At 36.2% G+C, this 26,850-nt stretch overlaps 1 protein-coding gene across 1 annotated transcript in view; it reads right to left on the reverse strand.

The window, feature by feature from the left end:
* The window catches only part of ARFGEF1 (ADP-ribosylation factor guanine nucleotide-exchange factor 1 (brefeldin A-inhibited)), a 166,829-nt gene that overhangs the window by 33,489 nt on the left and 106,490 nt on the right, over positions 1-26,850 (reverse strand). Inside the window, exons 17-28 of the mRNA XM_006880532.1 lie at positions 26,114-26,285; positions 22,887-23,038; positions 18,574-18,702; positions 17,530-17,688; positions 17,123-17,273; positions 14,471-14,561; positions 11,638-11,678; positions 10,891-11,060; positions 9,006-9,157; positions 8,710-8,882; positions 4,994-5,154; positions 3,805-3,935 (exon numbers count right to left, since the gene is read on the reverse strand). Coding sequence (XP_006880594.1) covers positions 3,805-3,935; positions 4,994-5,154; positions 8,710-8,882; positions 9,006-9,157; positions 10,891-11,060; positions 11,638-11,678; positions 14,471-14,561; positions 17,123-17,273; positions 17,530-17,688; positions 18,574-18,702; positions 22,887-23,038; positions 26,114-26,285 — 1,682 coding nt within the window. The remainder of the gene's footprint in view (positions 1-3,804; positions 3,936-4,993; positions 5,155-8,709; positions 8,883-9,005; positions 9,158-10,890; positions 11,061-11,637; positions 11,679-14,470; positions 14,562-17,122; positions 17,274-17,529; positions 17,689-18,573; positions 18,703-22,886; positions 23,039-26,113; positions 26,286-26,850) is intronic.

Here is a 26,850-nt window from a genome sequence, read left to right on the forward strand (position 1 = left end):
CATCTCTGACACACTTGAGAACATTGCTGCAGTTACTGTGTCAATCCATCTGGGTGAGGATCTTCCTCTCTTTTTGTGACTCTCCAATTCCAAGCATGATGCTCCTTTCCAAGAACAGCCTCTCTTAGCAACATGCCTGAAGTATGTCAGATAAAGCTTTGTCATGTTTGCCTCCGACGAGCATTCTATCTTTGTTTTCTTTTGGCAGTTCATGGGATATTATGTACTCTTCTCCAACACCACAGCTCAAAGACTTCAATTCTTCTGTTATCCTTATTCACTGTCCAACTCAAAGATGCATAGCAAGTGATCGAAAAGACCATGGCTGAATCAGGCACACCTCAATCTCCAAATTGATATCATTGCTCCTCAGTAATTTGGAAAGGCCCAGGCTGCAGACTTTGCTGACACAGTATGTGTCCTCACTTCCTGAATGCTGGTACCAAGGGTGCTGATCATGGATCCAAGTTACATGAAATAGTGGCAATTTCATGCTTTTCTCCATCTAACATGCTGCTTCTCAGTAGTTGGGATTTTTGTCTTTTTGATATTGAAATGTAACAAAGAATGAGGGATTGAGTCACTGTGCTTAAGACCAGAGCCTTAGGGAACATCAAGGTCATAGTTCATAAAAGACATTTTCTTACATACTACTTTGGTAAGTAAGGAAATCTGGTGACTTAGTGGCAAGGAATTGTGCTGCCAAACCAAAGGTATGCTGTTCAAGTCCACCAACTGCTCTTCAGAAGAAAGACAAGCAATCTCCCCCTGGGCAACTTACTGCCTCTGAAAACCTGCTATTAGTTGGTTCCAACTTTACAGTAAATAACAACAGCAAAAATTTTAGTAAGTAGTGACTGAGGTCTTAAAAAGCATGATGATGGCCACCCAAGACACAACTATAGGTTTCTCCACTAAGTGAAGCAGTAAAGCATGATGGAAACCAATGACTCCTGCAAACAGTGAATCCAAAAGACTAAGGGAACATGAGAACTACACATCTCTCACCCTGGGACCTGATGAACCAGAAGATAATCGGCCACCACTGAGCACTTTAATCAGAATCACAAGAGAAAGTCCTGTGCAGAGCAGCAGAAAATGCAGAATTCAAAATTCCAAAGTAATTTAAAAGTCCAGATGTGCTGGTCTGACAATAGACTGATTGGTAGAACCTTTAGCATCATGATTCTTAGACACCTTTCTAACCTGGAACTAAATCCATTCCAGGATTACTATGAACAAACAACAAGATGAGACTAAATGGCAGTATTTTTAAAAAAACAAAGTTCAAGAGGAAAGGGCAAATGGAAATGAGGACCCCAGAGAGAAGTGGGAAGAATGCCGTTGCACTGAGGGGATTTACACCTAATGCCATGAAACAAAATGTGTACAGATGATGAACGGTAAACTAAAGTGGCTGTGTAATTTCACTGAAACCACGATAAAACATTAAAGAATAGAACTGCAAAAAGTTGGAGAGATATTTAACTAATAACCATTAACTTTGATCATATGCACTGGTCAGCAAAAGGATTTATAATGAATACTATAAAATATATGCAAAATATACTATATGATGGTGAGGATCTGTTTGGTTCAGTGCTATATACAAACCATCACACCAGAGCCCACTGCCAAGGGGGTACTAATGAGTACTTGCTGCAAGGATTAAATGTTGTTGGACCCCTATCTTTCCCAGCCCTGCCAACCTGTTTCCTCTGACAAGATACAAGACAAACATCCAGCAGGCCTGAGTTTTAAAAGGATGTTTCCGGGGGTTGGGGGGGGGAGGGGTGCAACAATGAATGAATGGAATTCCAAAATCTCTGTAGATGTTCATTGAAATGAAAAATAAAGAATTTTTTTTTACAAAAAGATGTTTCCCCTAGCCCCACCTGCATGACCAATCAAGACATGAGTCCAATTGGCAAAGTGAAAAGACCACTATCTTTTGAATAACTATTAAAACTGAAATGTGAAATTATTTTCCTATTAAATTCAAATGTGAAATTGTTTTCCTGACTTTGTCCATGTTACATAGCTTTATCTAATTGCTATATGCTGTTTCCTTTAATCAAATTTTAGCTACATTCTTCAGTTTACAAATGTATCACACTCCCACATCTTGGTAAGCCAAACATATTTCTTCATTAATACTGGTTGTTGGTGGTGGTATATGTTGTCAGATTAGAAGACTCATAGCTGATCCTCCACCACATTTTCAGAAGCAACAAATTGCATGGGAGGAAACTGCCCAACTTTCTCCCCCAACTCCTCCCCGAGAATAGCCAGGGGATTTGAACTGCTTGCTTTGGGTTGGCAGCCCAAGTCTTTACTATCCAGCCATGAGAGCACCCCATTTTACTATTGGTGCTTGGTTTATTTCATTTGCTACTCTGCACAGACTTAATCCCATATCTGCATATGTATCATGGTCTAGACTATCTAACTCAAGATTCTTAAGAAAACATGAGCAGGATATTTGAAAGTTGGAAAGATAAACAATTTAACATAAATTTTTAAAAAACCTGAAATTGTAACAAGTTCATAGATAAACAATTCACTATGCCTAAAAGTAAAATGAAATGTTCTGTCATGTCTTTATATTGTTAAATTTTATGAAAAAGACCTGAGGTTTGATTCTTATTCTGGATTACTTATATTTTCTGTTATAAAAAAGTACTATAAATGAAAAAGTACTATAAATGAGAGTTTCTTAGGATATAAGATCAAGTTTAACCTTAGTCGGGGGTGAGTGTAAAGAGAAAATAATGGAAAAAATAGTAATTCTCTAAATTTTATTAATTAGATTTGTTATAAGCCTGTACAGAAATCAAATATTGTAACATTTTCAAAAGAAAAATGTTTCTTTTTAAGCCAAGGCAGTATTTTCACCTGTCCTTACAGATTTTGTTTAATGTTGCTTTGGAAGACTATCTTCTGCTAGTAAAACAAACAAAATTAACATAAAATTGAACCTACTGTGGGCTTAAATACTTATTAATGTATCAGGATAACAGAGATTACATATTTCTATATAGCAGTCAGTAACACAAGCTAAGAAATATTAAAATATCAGATGACTACAAACTATGACATAAAAAAGTATGTACTAAGCACTTGCATGGTTGGTTACATTATGTCATTAACAGTGTCTTCAAAACTGACTATGCTTACATAGATCTCATTATTATATTCATTTTGAGAGTTTAATTATTTTTTAATAAAATTATATTATCCAAGATTATTTTACTGTCCAGATTTAAAAGAGAAACTTAGGGTGCTCTGGTGGCCTGGTGGCAAGAAGCTGCACTGCAATCCCAGAGGTGCATGGTTCAAATCCACCAGAGGCTCTGCTGAAGAAGGAGGGACAATCTCCTCCTATACCAGTCAGATCTGATCTGACGGTACATGCACAAAAAATTAAAAATAAATAAAAAAAAAAAAAAGAGAAACTTAATAACTCCACTAAGGTTGTATAATGTAAAATTCTTCCCATCATTCATCTGGAAATAAAACCAATTTTGCCACTAACTCTATTTTCTAACAGAAAACAAATGTATAAAAAGACAGAACTAAAATTCAAAATAGGCTATAATGTAATTTTAAGGAAAAGTAATATATTTCCATTTGTTACTTTAGCACAGTAAAATATATCTATCTGTTAAAAGTGCTACTATATACAAGTGATAATATATGAGATTTATGACCCTTAACTGCTAAACTTAAGTTGACATGAGAAAGTTAATTTGATTAAAGTCATAAGGAACCCTTCAGAATTTAATTACAAATACGGACTGTTACCTGGTTCTTACATCTAATTTGCATCTATTGATGATACAGGATAACTCAAAGAGAATTGGGAACCATCCTCTCACCCACACCCTGTCTTCAGGTGCTACATTCATGTCATCACTTGTGTATTCCTTGAAGGTCTTAAAAAAAAAGAGTCAGGTTATTAAAACAAAACACATTAATGTCTTTCAACTCAGCATATCATTTCTCCATAAGTGTTTAAATGCTTTTCAAGTTATAAGTGAGCAGTTGCATAAATAACTTATAAGAAGGTAGAAATTCTTATTTTTATAAGAATTCAGAACACTAGACTAGAATCCAAAAGCTGGCTTTTTAGCTTCCAACCTGACACCGACCTGCAGTATCAAAAACAAACCAACTCATTCTGTAGCTCTAATACAGGAGGACCCCGTGTGGTAAGAGTAGAACTACAACACATGGGCTTCTGCTGTCATCTCTGCGGAAGGAGTGCAGAGGCACTGGCAAAGTCTCAACTGCCATCTTTGAGTTTGCTACCAAGTGTAAACTGCCAGAACCATCCATGGACCTTTTTGAATTATTTGCCAGTTTAAGTCAGGATCTGTTATAATTTCAAATGATGATGACATCAAGAAGTCACATTACCCACACTGGGAAGAGTGGAGTTCAAATGAGTTAGTGTGACCCTCCATCTTTTCAAGCATGATGTCCTTTTCCTAAGAATAGTCTCTTCTTAGCAATATGTTATAAAAACCTTATTATCAAATTTATAATATATTGATTCTCATTACAGTACAAAATACAGATTCAGATATGGATTACCACTTCAACCTTTCTCACCTGCACATCTGAAGCCCAAACTCACTCAGAGTCAGGCATCTGCCCTGGTACTGCTGTATGCCAGCAGACATGCATCAGTGCAGAGCAATGGCTAAACACACATGCCCAGGTTCAGACCCCTGGGTCCTTTTGTTAGACAGTCCTACCACTATAGGCTAAGTTTTAACCTCCATTATGCCTCAATTTCCTGAGCTGAGAAACTGTCTGAGGTTAGTACCATATCAATCAATTCCAGAAAAATTACGAAAAAGATCAACTAAGTCAATATACTTCAAACACTCAGAAGACTGCTTCCTATCTCAATTTCTAGATTAATTAGATTACATGCCACAAAAAAAAAAACTTAGAAAAAAATTCTGTTTACTAAAATGTAATATACCTGAGGTCTATCAGACACATATTTTGCACAATGGCGAATAAGTCTAATTGCTTCCATACTTGTGTCTGGGAAGGCCGCATTGCATGCAAATTCAGACAAACATTTCACAGCATCCTGAAAAGAATCAATGGTTGCTGGAAAGTGTTTTTCAAACACAAGGGCTAAAAGAGAGAAAAGTACATTAAAAAATTATCATTTTAAATTACTCTTAGTTTTACCAAAGCCTATGTACTTAATGTTTGAATTCTTTAAAGATCGTTAAAGGTTTGACACTCAACAGATCTGAGGTTCAAGACTGTCTCTATCACTTACTTGACCACATTAGGAAGTGCGGACAGGGAATTGTATGCTTTTTTTCACTCTATAAACCCAGCATCTAACATACTGACCGGCATAGCCAGTAGACACTGATTAAACATTTGTTGAATCAGCAAATGCTTTTATTTAATCTTTGTATTAATGACCTAAGAGGACAGTGATAGCTGTATGCATTATAGAGAATAACAAAGGGAAAATACTTAGCACAATGCTTACCTTAAGCAAACACTGAGGAAATGACAGCTTTAACTAAGTCATCATTACTAAGTCATCAATACTGTCATCATGTGCACAGGGCTAATTTATATCCTTACTATGTCCCTTAAAGTCAAAGGCAGCACAACTATGAGATATCATCTCACCCCAGTAAGAATAGCAAAATTCAACAGAGTAGCAAAAAGCAAATGCTGGTGAGGTTGTGGAAAAACTGGAACCCTTATTCACTGTTGGTGGGAGCGTAAAATGGTGCAGCCACTATGGAAGGTAGGATGGCGCTTTCTCAAAAAGTTGCAAATAGAAATACCATTTGACCCAAGCAACTCCACTACTGGGAATATACCCTAAAGAAACTAGAATTGCCACCCAAGCAGATATATGCACACCCATGTTTATTGCAGCTTTGTTCACAATAGCAAAGAGTTGGAAACAACCAAAGTACCCATCAACAAATTAATGGATAGAGAAAGTGTGGTTTATTCACACAATGGAATACGATGCTGCTTTGAAACCAAAGAACTCATGAAATATTATACAAAATGGGTGATCCTGGAGGACATTATCTTGAGTGAAATATGTGAGTCACAAAAGGACAAATACTTCATAGTGCCACTATTGTAAAATGGGACTGATTCTGGGTTTGAAGGGGAAACTAAGAAAAGGGGTTAAATAATGTATACTGCATTGAAAGAGATGAGGGAAAGAACTGTTTAAAAGGAATACAGAATTAGGCATTATTTTCATGACAAGATTCCAGAAAAAAGAAATGCACAGTAAAGTGGACTGTGAACTTGGGGATGGGGGGTGGGGGAGATTGTATAACAACGAAAGAATTTTTTTTTTCCTTTTTGGAGAAAAACAAACTAGGACAGAAGAGTGGCAGGGAGGAAAAATGTGCAACAATGAATGAATGGGGAAAAAACTAAATGGAAAGAATATGCTGTAAAAAAATATAAGTTGCATTAAAAAAGTGAACTGTAGGGTTCTTGTAAAAATTGAATGTGAATAATATATATTCAACCTCATTAAAACAAGTTTGTACTGTGTTCAGATAATACTCATCTTTTCTCTCTGGAGAAGCTCTTATGAGATTAATTTATACAATAATACTTTCCCTGTAACTTTAAGAATGACGATAATTTTTTCTTATATAAACTGTAAAGACAAACTAACTTTTAGAAATGTATTCTATTTTCTACAGATGACTAAACACATATTTAGACATCAAATGTAGACAGAGTTAAAATCAACTAAACTGAGAAATCTTTCCCTAAAAAAAGACCCAAAAAACAAAAACAAACCAGTGACATATATACAATGAAATTACTGTTAATTAGAAAAAATAAGGCACATTTCACTTGAGTAGTACACAAAAGAAGTTTGAAGATACTATATAATATCACTTAGGTAAAAAAAAAATCTCACTTATTCGCTATCTTGTTTTTCAACATTTAAAAATTATATTTAAAAAAAAAGTCAAAGGAGGCTCTAACAAAGAGTGAAAAGCAAAGGCTTTAAGTTCCTAGGCCTTACATCTCAGATTTATCACTCACTAGACTTTATGCCAATTGCTCAATTTCCCTTGCACTGGATTAAATTTAGGTGTAAAAAATTTCTAATAGGTACTCACTGCAGAAAATTATTGTGAGGATATAAAAAAAAATTAGAAAGAATAACAAATGCTAACTATAAAAATACTATTATTCACACTGGTTCTCCCAGTAAAACTTTGAAAACTTGAAGATCAAACAGGCCCTAATGACATAAAACTTGGGTTCACCTTTTTTAACAGGTTCTACTTTGTGTATTTCTTTGTGTTTTACGTTAATAACCTCTTGTTGTTAGGCACTGTTGATCAGACTCTGACACATAAGGACCCTTTGTAAAAGAGAAGCAAGTACAACAGAACAAAATCCTGTCTTGGCCTCTGACATCCTCATAACCTCTGTGCTTAAGCCCACCATTGCAGTCAATCCATCTCACTGTGGGTCTTCCTCTCTTCCAATGACTACTCTTAGGCACGATGTGCTTCTTTCTCCAGGGACTGGATCCTCCTGAATGCATGCTCAAAAACACGTGAGGTGAAGTCTCACTATTTTTGCTTTTAAGGATCATTCTGGCTGCAATTCTTCAAAGACAGATTTGTTCTTCTGGCAGTCCGTGGGACAGTCAATATCCTTGACCAACACCTCAATTCAAAGGCATCAGTTCTTTGTTCTTCATGCATATAAAGTAACTGAAAATATCATGGCTTGGGTCAGGTACACCCTAGTATTAAAAGTGACCAGCACACATGATGGTATGACTCCCACACCTGTGTTCTTGCCATGATTCCCTCTTAAAAGTTACTGTAGAAGAGCAATGGGTTCTAAGACAAGCTAACTAAAACAAAACCCCCACTGCTGAAGAGCCAATACGGACTGATAACAACTTTCCATTTGGTTTCCAAGTCTGTAAATCACTGAACGATCTGAACGCTTTCTATTTCTCCTGTGGAATGATTGGTGGATCACAACTGTGAATTCTATGGTCAGCAACCTGACATGTAACACATTAGAGCTCTGGAAGCTAACTAAAACAAACACAGAATCTCAAACTCACTGCCGTAAGTTGGTTCCAACCCACAGCGACCTTCCGAAACCCTTCCAGGTTTCTGAGGCTGTGAATCTCAATGGAGGATTCTGCCCATCTTCTTCAAAATGGCTCGTGGGTTTAAACTGCCAACTCTTTGGCTAATAATGCAGTATGTTATGCACTGTATAACCAGCACTCCTAAATCAACTGAAATAACTAAAAAAAGAAAAATAGTTATTCAGACCAAGCATGAAGTTACACTGAATTCTCTAAGTGCCAAAGAAAATTTTAGCTAGGCTGCCTTTATTTTTTCTCAGCTTCAAAATAAGCAAATCTTCTGTTGTCTAAGTTCGTACTCAGAATAATTTAAAAAGAAAAAAGAACCTCATCAGTCCCCTGGCCTCGTAATCAATCCATTTTTTTTAATCAGAAGATACTTGTTTTTCATTTTCTTTTGAAAGAGAAGAGTGAATTTGGGGGGAGGGGATGGAGAGGGAGAAAAGCGCAACAATGAATGACTGGAAACCCTAAGTCTCTGTAAACTCATTAAAATTAATAAGAAAGAAAAAAGATACTAGTAAGTTAGACATGGATAAAATGATACTCACTAACAATGTGCCCTGTTGTTTGGAATGCAAGTTCCACTATGCTTTCATCTTGATCAGATGCAGCGAGATGAAATACAGAGAAAATATTCTTCCATCCAGAACGAATATTAGCAGCTTGAGAATTAACCATCTGTGCTATGCATCGTACAACCATATCTCGAATTGTAGGAGACCTATAACATGAATATAAATGCATGGATATGTAGGTAGATAAAACTCATCAACTTATTTTCTCCCCTATTGTGGGAAATAATAGGCATTTTTTCTGATTTTAGGCAACTGAATAAATTTAATACCTGTTTCGTTTCATTATATGTTCAAAAGGTCTTAAGAAATCCTTTTGAAATCTGAAATTAGCAAGTTCTCCTTTCTCTAAGAATTTCATTGACAGTTGCCTCAAAGAGTCTACTGCAAAAATAGCTACATCTTCATTAGGGTTACAGCCAACCTGTAATGGAACAAGAAAAGACCTGAATGTGAGCTGTGAAAATCTACAAATTTTAATTTTGTTTTAGAAAAAAAATACATTAAAAATACAACGTATAGGTAGGTAAATCCTAAGATTCTCTATAAAAGTAGGAGCATTATGTTAACAATGTTTCTTACCAAGATAAAGCAGGTAATTATTGTTAAGTGCTGTTGAGTCAACCCCAGTTCATAGCAACCCAAGGAACAACCGATGTGCACTCTGTCCTCTCCTCCTGTGCCATCTTTATCATCTCTGATATACCTGAGCCCACTGTTACAGTCACTGTGTTAATCTATCTCAGTGAAGGTCTTCCTCTCTTTCGCTGACCCTTCATCTTCCTTCCAAATATGATTTCCCTCTTCAAGGAATAGTCTCTGCTAGTAATATGCTCAAACTATGTGAGAAGAACCTTCATAATCTTTACCTCCAAGGAGCACTCTGGCTGCACTTTTCCCAAGCCATATATGTTTCTGTAGGCAGTCCATGGAATACTCAGCACAGGTATCTTTTTTGATTTTTTTAAACATTTTAAAAATAAATTTTCATTTTATACTTGTTTGCTTACAAAGTTCACATACATTGTTCTTCAAAACATATTATTCCAATTTCCTTTACCCAGCCTGCCCTCTACCCATAAAATTGTGTGCCCCTATGATTACTTCCCTACCCATCCTCATCTGCCTGCTCCCACCCTCCCCTCTTTGGATCCGCATTCCTGTTTTACCAGTTATCTTTCTATTTCAACAATAATGGTCTTATACAGTATTTATCCTTATGGGTCTGAGTTCGTTCACTTAGCACAATGATCTCTAATCTCTATGATCTACCCGACCAAGTTAGGTAATAATTTCTGAAATCATTGCTCCTGCATACTGCGTAGTATTCCATCATGTGAATGTACCACAATTTCTTAATACATTCCTTTGTGCTTGGACATCTGAGCATTTTCTTGCAATGGTGAATAATGCTGCTATGAACATTAGTGTACAAATCTCCATTTGTGTCTCATTTCTAATTTTCTCAGGGTATATTCCAAGTGTATTGGAAGCAGGTATATTGGAAGCAGGTATATTGGAAGGGTTTATTGGAAGCAGGAGTGGCATCCAGTTCCATAAATAGCTTGCCTCCAGAAACCTTATGAACCTGAACCTGGAGAAAGGATGAAAGTCATGCATGCAAGTGTCAATGACTTTCATTCTTAGAGTCGCTATGAGTCGCTTACGACTCGATGGCACTTAACAACAACATATTCCAAGAAGTGGAATAGCTGGGTCATATGGATTTTCTATGTTCAACTCTTTAGGGAAATGCTAAACTGCCTTCCAGAGTAGTTGTACCATTTTACAACCCCACCAATAGTGTATAAGAGTTCCTATATCTCCACATCCTCATCAAACTTATTACTTGCTGACCTGTTAAACTTTGTCACTGCTACTGCATTGAGATGGTATCTCATTGTGGCTATGATTTGTATTTCCCTAAATGCCAGTGATTTCTGAGCATTTCTTCATGTTCAATACAGAAATCTTAATTAAACTCTTAAAACCCAGCGAATATATTTCTTTTACAAAAGGGATCAAGGGGTTTTCTAAATTTAATTATAAAAAATAAGACACAATTGATGAGGAAAAAAGAGAAAAAATTTATAACGTAGATTGGTATGTTTAATACAATGTATAAATGTAAAACAAGTAATATAACTATTTAAATACCTTATTAAAATGATCGCCAATAACTTCCCAAATCCGAGACCACTGCAATCTTATTCTTCCCATGTTATAATATGATATTTCTACTATTTTTTGCAAACTAAACATCCTTGGATGTGTAGTCGAAAGTAATTCATCCATAGACACAGCACAGAGCCAGCGGACAAAATCCACTATAATACAAAGAAATTTACATTTACAAAACCACAGCTGTCACTCACATTAAAAATAATTTTGCTATAATAAATTGCATTGGTCTAATTAAAACACATGCACATATCAGCATACGCTTACCTTTAAAGACTTTTTAAGAAAATCCTATTATATTGGTTTACTTACAAAGTTCATATAGATTGTTTTTCACACCAGATCTTTCCCACTTCCTCTACCCACTCCTTCCTCCACCTATCAAATTGTGCAACCCTTTGACTACCTCCCTGCCTATCCTCACTGCTCTGGTCCTACCCTCTCTCCCTTGGATCTACATATTTTACTAGTTATCTTTCTTTTTCAACAATAATGGTCTTATTTAATATTTGTCCTTATGGGACTGAGTTAGTTCACTTAGCATAATGCTTTCTAGTCCCTCCTGAGTTATGTAGTGATTTTTAAAATCATTGCGCCTGCATGTTCCATAGTATTCCACTGTGTGAATGTAGCATAATTTCTCAAACCATTTGACTGTGATTGGACATATGGGCTGTTAATCACAAAAGTCAGTTTGTAAGTGGATTAAATGTATATACATACCAATAGCGTTTCCATCTAGTCTTGTGGATCCCGTAAATATTCTAGGGAAAAATAAAACCCTACAATTACCTGGTTTTCATATAGAACACACCTACTAGACCAACACCCACATATATAACATGCATAGGAAATGAACTCAAGGTAATACAGTTTGCCTAAAACAACAAAAAACCTGAAGAAAATCCAAATGCAAAACCAAAAAGCCTTACAAAACATGCAGATTATCGGAAATATAATGCATTAAAATCTATTTGGAAGAAAATGTTTAAATCTAAGTCTGCAGGTTCTTTTTTACCATATAGTTTGGGATTAGCTGACTTTTTCCCCCCTCCCACCAGCAATCTCATGCATATTGCTATGCATGCAGTAATATATTTAGAGTTCAATTATACAGTGGACATTTTTCTTGATTACAAAGACCTTAGAGGTTACCTAATTACTTTCTGCGAATAAGAACAGTAACTTGATAAAACTAACAAATAGCTAGCAAAATACTAAAGAATATTTTTTTAGCATTATCAAAAGTATAGAATGCTTCATGAATTTGCTTGTCTTCTTTGAGCAGGGGCCATGCTAATCTTCCCCTGCATTGTTCTAATTTTAGTGTATGTGCTGACAAAGCGAGCACTAAAGAAAATATTTTTAAAGCTTCCTTGTCTACTAGCAATAAACAAATTTTAATTAGTAATATTCAGTTTTATGATAAAATTCATGGACAACAATTTTAAAGTTATTTAATATAACTTTGTAAATAAGCTCCCACAGATTAACCAAAAAGTGGTAAGGCCATTTTTCATGGGGCATCTAAATGTTTGGAAGCAAGTTATGCAGTACAGCTCTGTTCAGCCTTCAACAACTAACTCTTAAAGTATACATAAATTTTTTCATGAAAACTGTAGCATAAGTACATTAATTCTTTTTTAAAAAGCTGCATTTATAACCATCTTCTCAGTTTGGAACCATATGTTGTACTTTATATATATATATATACTCATTTACTCTTCCTAAGTATCCTGTGAGAGATGTACCTTTACCAATTTTAAAGACAAAGAAACTGAAGCATAAAAATATTTATAACTTTCTCACAGTCACGGAACTAACAAAGTACAAGGGCCAAGATTTAAAACAGAACAATTACGTTATACTGCCTCATACCTTCCCGAACAAAACAATATTTTAAAAATTAAAACATATTCATGCTTTTTCCTATTGTTGCATGCTACTGAGTTAACTCCATCTCACAGTGATGATATGTGACAGAGTAGAACTGACCTCTGGGTTTCCTAAACTGAAATATTTATAGGTGCAGACTATCAGGTCTTGTAAAGTGGCTGGAAGGTTTGAATGGATGACCTTTCAAGTTCACACCCAAATGTTCAACTCCTGTACCACCAGGACTCTTACTCCTTCTCTCCACCACTACTTTTAAATGTTGCTGAATGTTGCTGCTGCTGTGTGCTGTAGAGATGGAATCAACTTATCCTGACCCTCAGCAGATTTTTCAGAGGCTATTAATTGTACAGGAGGACACTGTCTATCTTTCTCATGTAGAGTAGCTGGTGGATTAGTATCACTTGCTCTTGAGTTGGCAGTGCAACTTCTAGGAGGCCACTATAGCTTCCTCTAAAGAGGATATTATGATTTTGGGGGTTACTTATTTATTCATATTGCATTTTATATAATCATTCTCATATATTTATCTTACAAAATTAATTACATAATTAGTTAGTGTCCTTGAATGCCTATGCATGTTGGCAATGAGTAATAAAAATAAGAAAGAAAAACTTAAAAACTAATTACATGATAACTCAAACTCTAACTCTCTAGTAAAGAAATGTCTTAAGATTTATGACATCACTCTTGTCAGTGTAACAAAATTAAAAAATCTAGGTGAAACCACAATGGTGTGGGAGGTAAAAGAATGGCTCATTTGTCCAATGGTTAGAATAAAACAAGAAATGAAAAACATAAAATGTAAAAAATCTATATGAACAAAAAAGGAAAACTGCTAGAATAGATCTTTACTAGAATTAGAGTTATTTTCTTTGAAGGCAATGGCTATAACCAAATGTCACTACAACTACAGAAGTATGAGAAACAAGACAAGGAACAAAAAAACCCTGAAACTTGGAAAGTTAAAATTTAGAAAAACTTGATAATGTAAATTTAAAAATCCTTTTTCAAAGATGCTTATAGTAAGAATTACTAGAAAAATCTCGTTCATTGTACCCATAATGCAGTATGACAACAAGAACCCAGAAAGACAGTAACGGTGTAATTTCAAACACATAATAGTAAAGAATTCGATAAAGGAAAACAAACATGTGTGTTCTATTCACAGAAGTAACAAATCCCTTAATAACTAGTAGTATTTGTAACTTAAAATTTTACATTGTTATTTCCCTATGAGTAACAGTCACACAATTTCTGCAAACCTTGTGGCCACCTCATTTTGGAGTTTCCTGTGTTACTATGCACATTATCTAATTTGCCATGTGTTATGCACATTGTGTGTATATGCATGTTACTACCATGCACATGATATTAGGGAAAATACAGTACTGTTTATCTCCTTCCTATCTTCCATTAATTTATAAAACTAAATCAGTCTCCAGCCTTACCATCCTGAATGCACAGTATCTTGTCTACAACAAAATTATAGGTTCTTCATCAAATAAATTACACCATAGAGTGGTATAGTCCTATATTAGTTTAGAATAATTATTGTGTCGATATTTATCTTTTCACTAATGAACAAAATATATCTAAATATTACATAATTGAAATAGCATTCATCTGAAAACAGAATAGGGGATAAAATGAGTTATCTTACCTATCTACAGCAACGACGACACTTTGAGAACTGGTTTCTCCAATGGATTCCTGAATGCTTGCTATCTGCTTCCAGTCCACATTTCCTCCAACTACCACACAGAAAGGGACTCATTTTAGTTTTAAAATAATGCCCCAGAAGACTACACTTGCAGTTCTAGAACACATTTCTGAAAGAAATTCTTTCCCATTTAAATGAGAAAAAGGCTTTGAGTAAATAATTCTTTTGACATCAATGACATTTACCAAGATACTTAGTGAAATACATTAAGTAGTTTATTACTATTTAGTTACAAAGACACAAACTGTGTTTGCAAAAATCATACCATGTAGACGGACTAAGAACTCAGATCATAATATTAAGCATACTGTTTAAGATACATATAGACCTAATCCAATTTCAACTGTAATTTCTGATGATTCCAAACTCTACATATCTCAAACTCAGACAGTTAGTATCCAGTATGCAGCTGTTTACTGGAAATTGTTACCTACATGTTCAAAGATTATCTTTTCCTCCAAAACTAATACCGTATTTTTAGAAATGAAGAACAGCAAGTTCCCTAATTTTAAAACTCTTCCATTTGGAACCATCTCTGATTTCCCTTCCTCTTTCTTAAATATTTAATTTAGTCACTGAACTCAAGATGTTTTTCTTTTAACCTATTTTTCATATCATCTTTTAATTTCCACTTCTTCTTAACCCTTAGAGGTAAGTATAGAAAAACTCCGTCTCACATATTTTGGCCATGCTATTAGGAAAGGCCCATCCTCAAAGAGTGACAGACATCACAAGATGGACTGACACAGTGACTGTTAACAATGAGCTCAAGTATATCAGAGATGATGAGAATGGCACAGGAAAGAGGAAAGTTCAGAAGCATTGTTCACAGGGTTGCTCCGAGTCATAGTCAACTTGGTGGCACTCAATAACAACTTACTCCTGTTGCTGTTAGATGCTGTTCAGTTGGTTCCAATGCATACGGATTCTTTGTAAAACAGCATAAACCCTGCCCTATTCTGGCAGTGCACACTCTCTGCTGGGCTTAAACCCACTGTTGTAGTCATTCTGTCAGTATACCTTATGGAAAGTATTCCTCTTGATCTATTTACTCAAGACCCTCATAATTACTGCCTAGACCACTGCAATAGGTTCCAGCTCATTTCTCTTTTAGTTCTTCTCCTCTTTCTTCTCACATTCTCCTGCCAGGTTAATTTTCTTAGATTATTATATTAATTTTGTTACCACTACTTACAGTATAAAATACAAGCATTTCAACCGAGCAAATAAGGTTCTAGCTAATACATGTCTCTTGCTCACACGATGCTTCAACTATCTAAAAATTTATCTACCTAGACTCAATTCCTAACAACAAGCAAAAAGACTCAATTTGGTTTCTCAATAAAGGATCTCATCACCTTTCTCTGATCTACTTGAAACCAAAATCTATTGCTACAGAGTCACCTCTGACAAAGTGATCCTGGAAGGCAGAGTAGAAATGTCCTATAAAATTTCAAGACTAGCATTTCTTTCTTCAAAGAAAACCAGTTTTGGCCACATCTTTTCTCCTGCAGAGTAGCTGGGGAGTTAAAATCAGTGACTTTTTGGTTCAGTAATCAAAAGGTCAAGTTCAATAGCGACCGTAACACCAGGGCTCCTTTCTTCTGAACTAGGCAAATAAAAATTTTCCTATACAGTTCGAGAGAAATTAGTTTCATTGTGTTGATAATGCCTTTGCAACCAGATAAAAGTTACCAAAGCTATAAATCATGCTTTGTGTGTGTGTATGTATGTATGTATGTATGTATGTATGTATGTATGTATGTGTATATGTTTGTGTGTATATATATACCTATGTACTGTTGAGTTGGAATCGACCCATAGCTGACTCTCCAGAGGGTTTTCAGAGGCAGTTAATCTATTTCTTTCTTTTATTTCCTTAATTTTCTCAATATTAAGTACAAATCAGGTGTTCACCAAATACTTGATGATCAACTAAACAATTTCATTTAAACTAAGTGTACTTTAACTCTGCTTAAGGAAGTGAAGATGTAAAGTTCTTCCTCTTCACAAAGTTAATAATTTGTCAGGATAGACATGTTTACAACTATAATATAGTGTACTGATTATGTAGTAGTTGAAATGGACCTTATTAGTTGAAATTACTGAAAACTTAAGTGTGCTTATATCAAAATAGAACCAGTTTTGATAGGGAGGAGAATATAGGAAAGTATAGAATATAGGAAACTAGGGGACAAGTTTTATACTGCCAGAAGTGCTTGGTTGGGCCTACATGGTGCCTTCAGAACTTCTGAATGTGCATGCACTTTCCAGTTGCTCAAATTCTCTATACTCTTATGTCAACCTTCATATATTTAAATTATCTACCTAGTTTTGCCAGTAAGTTGTTTTATTTTAAATTAGTTGTACACTTCATTCTTTTCATATCCCTATAATAAGAAGGTTAAGAGTAAGGCTCATTTAATGTTGCATAAAACAGACCAAGCAAAAAATATTTAGTTCCCAACTTACTCACCTGGCTTTTTATTCATAAAGTTAGCCAGAGCATTTTATCATCTTACAACTTTAATGCATTTCTACAATAAAGTTATATGGAATGAATGAGCTGAAATTAACTTTTAAAATTCTCACCTAGCCCTAGACCCACAAATTCATCAGGTGCCTGATCTTTTGTTCCACTAAGAGATCCTTCACGTCCTCGCACTGTTCCAGATATGTATCGGGGTTTCACGCCAGTTCCTATCAGTTGTGCCAGCTCCAACTGACTGATACACTTCAGAATCTTAATTAGGAAAAAGAAATTTAAATAAAATCCATGTAAAAACTGTCATAAAAATATTTAAATACAAGTAGAAGCATTTTAAGTGTACATCAAATTATGTCAATATAAAAAGCTAAACGTAATTATCCTAAAAGTAAATTACAAATGTAAAAAGTAAATTGGTCTTCCCTCTAAAACATTAAGGCATGGCCCTTATAAATTATTAGTATTTTAAAAACCAATTTAAAAAAATTAAAAATAGGGATAGTGCTTATACCTCATGCCATGAATTTCCTAAATAGTTTCCATCTGTATGAGCTACCGTGATGAGAGTTTTAATTGTGTCAATATTTTTTTGCTTCATTTCTGTAATACCAGAACTCACGGTGAGTAAGGTAAATCTTGCAAGTGCTTGGACATATGCATCTCTTTCCAACTATAAGTAAGAGAAAACCATATTGTTATGGATGTAAATACAGCACAGCGATCTTTTATTTCCTATTGTCAAATCTTGTTTGCAAATTTTAACTTTCGATGAATTGCATACAGAATTCCAAAGAACAATAGTTTAAAAATATTTTAAGATGTGAAAGTAAAAAAAGATGTAAAATTTCTAAAATCCAAGGATGATACAGATTCAAATTAAGAAATGTTAGTGATACTAAATGAATTCACAGAATTAAAAAGGAATCATTATTTATGTTTCAATACAGTGGAGACTAAACAGAAACTGTTTTACAAATCTGCTGATTTCTTTTCCTCTATGGCTAAGCTATGATTTTCAAGCCATATAATTTGTAATTAAATGCAAATCTGGTTTGTTTATAAAATCATGGGGGAAAAACCCAGTAGAGTGAAAATTATGAGACAGAGCATATAAAATCCTAGAAGGGATAATGTACATAAGAAAGCACAAACTGGGCACACAGTAACTTTTGAAGAGATCTTGCTCTTTGGTTTAGGTAGTGTTACAAAGTGATTTAAAGTTAGATTAACATGATTCAGTGAGTCTAAACAGGAAACAAGTTACTGAAGTAATCATATAGGAATTTAAAGTCTTGGAAATACCTTAAACTGCTAATTATTCACAGAAATAAATAGCAAAATTATTAATATGACTATTAGATCCTTCAACAGAGGGCAACTCCTTCTATGGGTAAAGAGAAAATTAACCTTAATATTACGATTACCTTAAATTCCATCATAAATTCAAAATGAATTTTTAGTAAGTCAAATATAAAATAATTATTGCAAATAAAATCACGGTAATAGCATAAGTAATCTCCATTAGGCTGGCTACAAAAGTAAAATTCTTTGTTACCTGAATGCTGAAAATACATGCAATTCTGATTGCACATCTTATACCTTCCAGGCAAAGAGAAGCTACTTCAGTATCATCACAATCTTGCAGACCCACACTGAATGCAGCCAGAAAAGGTGTCCATGCCAACTAGAAAATGTAGGAATTTAAAGAATGAAATGGGCATCAACCAAGAAGAAAATATTCTGATAATTCCATATTAATAATTCTTAGGGGTTTTGGAAGTTAGGACACTTGAGGAAAGTTGTAGGGAAAGGAAAAAAAAAAGAGTTTATCAAATTCTTGGCATACTCTTGTGGCACATTCATATCAAGTTTATTTTTAAAATAACATGTTGCAAGGACGGACCAGTCATTGGACAAGGACGTTATGCTTGGGAAGGTGGAGGGACAGCACCAGAGAGGAAGATCCTGGATGAGATGATTAATTCAGTGACTGGGATAATGAAGGTAGGTATGTTTTAGACAATGAGATTGGCACAAGATAGAGCAGGGTTTAGGGCCATTGTACATAGAGTTGCTATGAGTTGCAGGTGACTAGATGACAAATAACAACAACATGAGTTCCACTGCATAGGAATGGAATTAACTCAGTGACCCTCTAACTGGGTGTCTGAGGCTGTAAAGGACTCGAGAGGAGACTGCCCATCTTTCTCCCTCAGAGCCATCATGTTAGTCCCTATCCACTACACCATCACAGCCCACTGGACTCCTAAAAACTCTTCATATATTTTTAAGTTTATATATATCACCCACTGCTCGTCGAGTTGATTCTAAAACATAGAGACCCTCTGTCAGTTTCCGAGGTTATGAATCTTTATGGGAGCCAATGTCTATCTTTTTCCCTCAGAGTAGCTGGTAGTTTCAAAATGTTACCTTTCAGTTAATAGAGCACCATGTAACACATTATGCATCAGAGTTTCTATATATTTGTATAAATATATTCAATAATGAAATGTCATCTGATGCTCAAAGCATGTGTTACTTTAGTAACATCATCAAGAAAGAAACAAAATACACACAGAACTTTGAAAATGAAATAGGACTGTACTGATGTTCTACAATAACAAATAACAAATGAAATTTTTTAAAGCTCTATAAAGTTTTAACACTAGTTAAGAAAACAGAATTATCCAGAGCTTTTTTAAAAACACAAAATACCCACAATATAAAGTTGGTCTACAAAATCATTTTGACCTTACAATAGGTATACAGATAACTGTACAATCTTAGGCCAGAAGGAAGATCCCGTTTTATAGCCTCCTTACTGCACATGTATGCAGCTGTGTGTGAATGAGAACTCGAATTATGATCTTGGGGCACTAAGGACTGCCTCACAATCTGAATTAGACTTTACCCACTTTCCATTTTCAAATCTGACAAGACTTTCCTCCACTGCCTTATCATCATCAATACGTTACATCTCCACTTACACTGAAATTTTGAAGGAGAAAATAAGAATAGGAGAATGGAAAACCAAAACTTTAAAAAACTGGAAATATCCATCCGCTTATAAAATAAAAATGTTTTTGTTTCTTGCTCAAGTTTACGGGCTTCAGGTATAATCTATACTCTCAATTTAATTCCTGAATCAGAGGCACTTAGAAAAAGCAACAGACTCAGGAATACTTAAAGCTAAAGGTATAAATAGAACTCATATAGTGAATATCAGAGGAAGGATTAATGATCATTTTCTAAAACCTCTTTAATTCTTAACTGAATTTCTTCTAAAAACTGACGTTGTTGTTGAGCACTGTCTAGTCAGAAGCAACCCATAGCTGACCCTCCAGTGGGTTTTCAGAGGCAGTTAATCACAAGGGAGGAGACCGCCCATCCTTCTTCCCGCAGAGCAGCTGGTGGCCTCAAATTGCGGCCTTCTAGATTATAGTGTAGCTTCTTGCCACTAGAGAAGCAGAGCTCCCTAAATACTGCATACCTTTTCTTTTAACAAGAGAAAAATTTTATATGCTACATTCACTTCTGTAATAGCTTGCCTCTGGAAAACCTATGAACCTGGAGAGGATGAAAGAGACCCAAGCATTGAGGACTCTCCTTCACAGGGTCACTTAACAACAATAACATCAACACAGAGGGAGAGATCAGCTGGCCTAGTGGGCAGAAAGCGATGCTACCAAGCCAAAGGTGGATGACTTCTAATCCACGGCCCTCGGGGCTGTCTTTCATTGTTTTTGTTCAAACAGTCCTCTAGGTCGTATAGCCCTTGTGTACAAGTGGCCATACAGCAGTAACCTGTGGTTGCTGTGAGGCTGAATACTGTGACACTAATGTGTCAAGTGTGTTAATGGGTGGTTACCCAATGTGGACAAAGAGTGGGATGGAAATCGCTGATTAAAACAAGCTTGAAAGCAGGAGTGGCATCCACTTCTGTAAGAGCTTGCCTCCGGAAACCCTATGAACCTGGAGAGAGGATGAGAGACGCCCAAGCATCGAGGACTCTCCTTCATAGGGTCGCTATGAGTTGCCTGCAACTCCACGGCACTTAGCAACAACAATACATCCTAAACAAAAGGCTCCTGCTGATACAGTAATTAAAATGCTCTGCTTCTAAATTTAATGCTGGAGGTTCAAATTCACCAGATGTTCCATATGAGGATATGGAATCTGCTTCCGTAAAGTTCAACTGTCCGACAAGGTTGCTATGAGGTGGAAATGACTTAATGGTAATAAGTCTGGTTTTGTTTTTTATTGTTGTTGTTATGTGCCATCGAGCCGCTTGTGACTCATAGCGACCCTATGTACAACAGTCCTAAACTCCGCTCTGTCCTGTGCCAATCGCACCATCTCCGATACACCAATCCCAATTGCCCCAGTCACTGAATCAATCCACCTCCTAGAGGGCCTTCCCCTCCTGCGCTGTCCCTCCACCCTACCAAGCATGATGTCCTTTTCCAAGGACCAGTCCCTCCTTACAACATGTCCAAAGTATGTTAGACGGAGCCTCAGAATCCTTGCCTCCAAGGAGTCGCCCGGTTTGACCCTTTCCAGGATGAATCTGTTTGTTTTCCTAGCAGTCCATGGTAGCCTGAATACTCTTCTCCAGCACCATAGCTCAAAGGCATCAATTCTCCTTCTGTCCTCCCTAGACACTGTCCAGCTCTCTGATGCATAAGTGATTGCAAAGACCATGGTCTGTATCAGACGCACTTTAGTCTCCAGAGACACCATTGCTCTTCAGCACTTTGGAGAGGTCCCTAACAGCAGACTTTCCCATGGCAATACGTCTTTTAATTTCCTGGCTATTGGAGCCGAGAGTGTTGACTGTGGAGCCAAGTAGACTAAAGCTGTGAACAATCTCAATCTCTTCACCATCCATCCTGATGCTGCCAACTGGCCCAGTGGTGAGAATCTTTGTCTTCTTGACATGGAGCCTCAATCCATATTGTAGGCTGCAGTCCTTGACCCTCTGCAGCAAGCGCTTCAGGTCCTCCTCACTTTCGCAAGCAGGGTTGTGTCATCTGCGTATCGCAGACTGTTGATAGATCTTCCACCAATCTTGACCACACTTTACTCCTCATAGAGCCCAGCCTCCTGGATAATCTGTTCTGCATACAGGTTGAAGAGGTATGGAGACAGGACACATCCCTGGTGCACGCCCTTCCCAATTTTGAACCATGCAGTGTTTCCTTGCTCTGTTCTGATGACTGCCTCTTGGCCCATGTATAGGTTTTTCATTAGCATGATCAAATGTTCTGGGATTCCCATTCTTCTCAGAGTCAGCCACAGTTTGTTATGATCCACACAGTCAAACGCCTTTGCATAATCAATGAAACACAGATAAGACATTCTTCTGGTATAACGTGCTTTCAGCCAAGATCCATGTTACATTAACTACAATATCCCTAGTACCACGACCCCTTCTAAACCCAGCCTGGACTTCTGGCAGTTCTCTGCTGATGTGCTGTTCCAGTCATTTTTGGATACTCTTCAGTAGAATCTAGCTTGCATGTGAAATCAATGATACTGCTCTGTAGTTTCCACACTCTGTTGGGTCACTCTTCTTTGGAATGGAAACAAATATAGATCTCTTCCAGTCAGTTGGCCACGTGGTTGTTCTCCAGATTTCTTGGCACAACTTGGTGAGCACATCCAGGGCAACACATCTGTTATCTGAAATACTTCAATTGGTATACCATCTATTCCTGGGGCCTTTTATTAACCCCTCTTTTTTTTTTTTTTAAATCAGCTGGGTTTTGCTTCATTAAGTGTGCTATACCACTAAAATCCCATGAAAATATTTTTATTAAAATTACATGTAAATGCATATCCCAATAAAAAGTTATTAGTAACTCTTACTTTAAACATGGGCCTCACATGCTCCAAATGTGTGGCACTTGTAAATGGTGCCTGTACGTGGCTCACAGCCTCCATGAGTGCTTTAGCTGTCTTAGCCATCTGCTCCATTTCTAAGTTATACAGAAGTCGTCTCTGCTTTTCACTGGCTACATCTGAAACAACAAATAGTATTACAACTTTATAATACGAAGAGTTTGAAAATTTAAGTAACATCTATAAAATAATTAATGCTACATATGAAAACTAGCTAAACATAACTGTAAGAAGTTAGACACTGAAGATAACATTTTTCATGGTTCTATATATATATAAAATGCTCAGTAAAGCTATCAAGAAAGCAGACTGACGACCACTATAAAGGGTGGAAACAGTGGGGAATGGGGAATGGAGAATGGCTTCTCTACAGGTATGATGAGATTTCCTTTTAGGGTGATGAAAACACTGTGGAACTAGATAAAGACTTTGGTTGCACAATACTGCGAATGTTCTAAATGGCACTCAGCTGTTTACTTTGGATTGTTACTTCTGTTACATAAATTTTACTTCAAAGGAAAAAAATACTGGAGTAAAAAGTCAGAGACGCTGTAGAAATTCTATGAAAAGCGAAAAGAGAATACACTATATTCCCAATCAAAGTACCAGGAAATTGACTCAATGATCCAAATATGGAGGAGTGGATAAGGGATACCGATCCTTCCATGGTGGCATCTCTTGAGTGAGAGAAAACAGTGATTCCAGGGAGACTTTAGGATTTCAATATACACCATCTTTCGAGATCCAATGTTGGGGCTTTATTTCTATTCCATATGGATAGAAAAGAGGTTTATAAGGATGTTGGAACATGGTAAGAAAGGAAAAAGTTAATCAAAGAACACCTATGTACTTAGGTGTGAAATGGAGGCCAGATTAATATCACATTATAAGCAGAAGAGCTAAAAATAAGCTGATGATTGGCACTTGATTGGAATATGGGTATAGGGTGTCTATTTAAGGTTTGACTTTTTCCTTACAATTTCTGGAATGGAAATTTAAGCCATTTCAGTACTATTCGCAGGTCATAAATTCTAAGTTTCTTCTTCCAACTTCTGTTTTCTCATCTCTAAATGGAAGCAGAATTTACTTTCTCAGAGCATTATTCCTTTTATTATTGTTGTTGTTGTTGATTGCCTTCTACTCAAGCACAACTCACAGTGACCCTATGAATAAAAGGCCTGAAGCCCCTCTAGAACTATGGACACTTATCAAAGTTCATAGTTTCTGGAGGCAAGTTATTTAGGAAGTGAATGTCACTCCTGCTATTATTCCCCACCAAATGCAGCCAGTTATATTCCACTGTTAGTTCCAACATATTTACTAACCCTTACAAAGATCCTAAAATTCTTTATTAAACTTTACAAATATCTATTTCACACAGACTTTATATGCTTCTTTCTAATCAAGAGAATTTTGTTAACTGCAATCTGTCCTTTCAGATAAAGATTAAGATTTTATTTCCAAGTACTCAAATGAAAGTGTGTGTCCCCTGGTGTTTCCACTTGCCGTATAGTGGTAACTTGTGGTTGCTGTGAAGCTGAACACTGTGACACTGATGTGTTAAGTGTGTTAGCGGTTACCCATGGTGGACAGTGTTTGGTGGAGCTTCCCGATTAAAACAAGCTTGGAAGGAGGAGTGGCATCAACTTCCATAATAGCTTGCCTCCGGAAACCCTATGAACCTGGAGAGAGGACGAAAGTCACACAAGTGTTGAGGACTTTCCTTCATAGTCACTATGAGTCGCCTATGACTCGACAGCTCTTAACAACAACAAACACTCAAATGATTGTCTTCAAATTGGAACGGACTCATAGCTACCCTCCATGTCTTTTTGAAGGTGTAAATCACATGAGAGGAGATTAGTAGAAATCCTCTTTCAATAATACTGCTATATTCTCTTCATCTTCACTCCTATAATTGCATTTTAGCTCTATTTGAATCTAAAAGATTTCATTTAAGTAATATATTATTTCTATGTGTAGACTATCCAGAATGGTGCAAGGCCCAGAGATGGCTCACATTCTGGTTAGATGTCAGGATGTGATCACTCAACTCACTCACTGCAATAGAGCAGGCAGGAATCAACGGCAGCTGGCCCTCTCTTGGGTTTCCACAGCTATAAATAGCACTGGAGGTTGGGGGAGGTATAGATTGCCTGTCTTTCTTTCTCCCTTAGTCTCAGGATTTAAACCACTAGTGAGATGCAGCCTCCTTTGGGTAGCAGCACAACTAGCACATGTGAAGTAGTGATTTCTCACTAAAGAAACTCTCCCAGATCCTAGACTTCTCTCCAATTATCTCTACTTCTGGCAGATAAAAGTTGAGAAGGCAGGGAAAAAAGGACTAAGAATTAAATTCTGCAAATAGTACACAGTATTTCATGGACAACCAAATGAACAAACAATATGCCTTGAAGAAAGGGAAAGCAGGGTGTTCCTTAAAGAAATGTGAAACTTCACCTCACATACGTTGGGCATGTTGCAGGAGGGGCCAGTCCTTGGGAAGAGACATACTTGGAAAGGTGGAAGGTCAGAGGATTACTCTCAGCAAGGTAAGACTGAACCTCAGACTTCAACAATGGATCAAGTACATCAGAGATGAGGAGAATGGCACAGAATAGAGCAAGGTTCAAATCCACTGTTCAAAGGGTCACTCTGGAGTCATAGTCAACTTGAAAGCACCTAACAACAACAACAACCTCTTTGAAATCTACATTCTTGTTCAGCTTAAAAGATCAAGAGTAGATTAAATGTACACTAACACAGGCATCTTACTTACATAGCATTTCCCTTAATTATTGGTCATTGTTAATTTTGTTAAGCCTGGGGGAAAAATATCTAAGAGAATCAGTTCTCCAAACTTGTGTAATTAGAGTACTTTTCATCAAAACATATTTCTCCACAGTGTACTCGGGGTAGGTGGTGGGGGGAAAGGGATGGGGGAATTGTATACTAATGAAGGAATTTTTTTTTCTTTTTCTTTTCGGAGAGGGGAGTGAAATGGTGGGGAGGAGTGAGCAGGGAGAAAAGTGCGGCAATGAATGAAATGAAATCCAAAACCTCTGTAAATGTTTATTAAAATTAATAAAAACAAAAACAAACTATGTTTCTCATTCACGTTTACAGAGTTATGTTAACTGAAGTGAAAAACTTGAAGAACCAATAATCAGGATTCAACTGAAGGAGATACTTACTTTGCTTACTTGATTTTGTAGGGATGGTTAATTCTTTTGTTTCTTTCATTGATATTTTTTTCCCTGCTATTTCATTATAGATGGCTGACAGATACTCTTCAGGAAGATCTTTGCTGTCATTGATACCCCTATTCATCTTAATGTACTGTTCCTTCGTCATTTTATTTTTAACCTAGAATTTGTTAAAAAAATAAAATATTAAAATGAACATAAAAAACTGTCACTTGCATTTTAAGAAGTAATTATCACAAAAGAGATTTTCACAAATACCTTGAAGATAGGCAGTAGAAACTAATAGATCTAATAAAACATAATAATAATAAAAAAGACCCTACTGGCATATAAAAATTCACTTCACTCTGAATATACATGCAAGAAATGAAACTAGAAAATGAAATTAGATGTATTGGCCTATGGCCAAGTGCTTCATTTCTATATGTGTTAAAAATGAACAACAAATAAAGACAACTAAAGAATTGATGCCTTTGAATTGTGGTGTTGGTGAAGAGTACTGGATATACCAGGGACTGTCAAAGAACAAACACATCTATCTTGGAAAAAGCACAACCAGGCTGCTCCTTAAGAGGCAAACAAGGTGAAACTTCATCTCACATACTTTGGGTTGGCAGCACAACTTTACACAGTAGGCCACCAAAGCTCTATATTATCTCACGTCCTTTGGACACACTGACAGGAATTACCAGACCTTGGAAAGATACATGATGTCTGGAAAGGCT

The sequence above is a fragment of the Elephantulus edwardii genome, unplaced genomic scaffold, assembly GCF_000299155.1.
Source record: "Elephantulus edwardii isolate Elephantulus edwardi_28Jun2011 unplaced genomic scaffold, EleEdw1.0 scaffold00008, whole genome shotgun sequence".
In the NCBI taxonomy this organism is placed as follows: domain Eukaryota; kingdom Metazoa; phylum Chordata; class Mammalia; order Macroscelidea; family Macroscelididae; genus Elephantulus; species Elephantulus edwardii.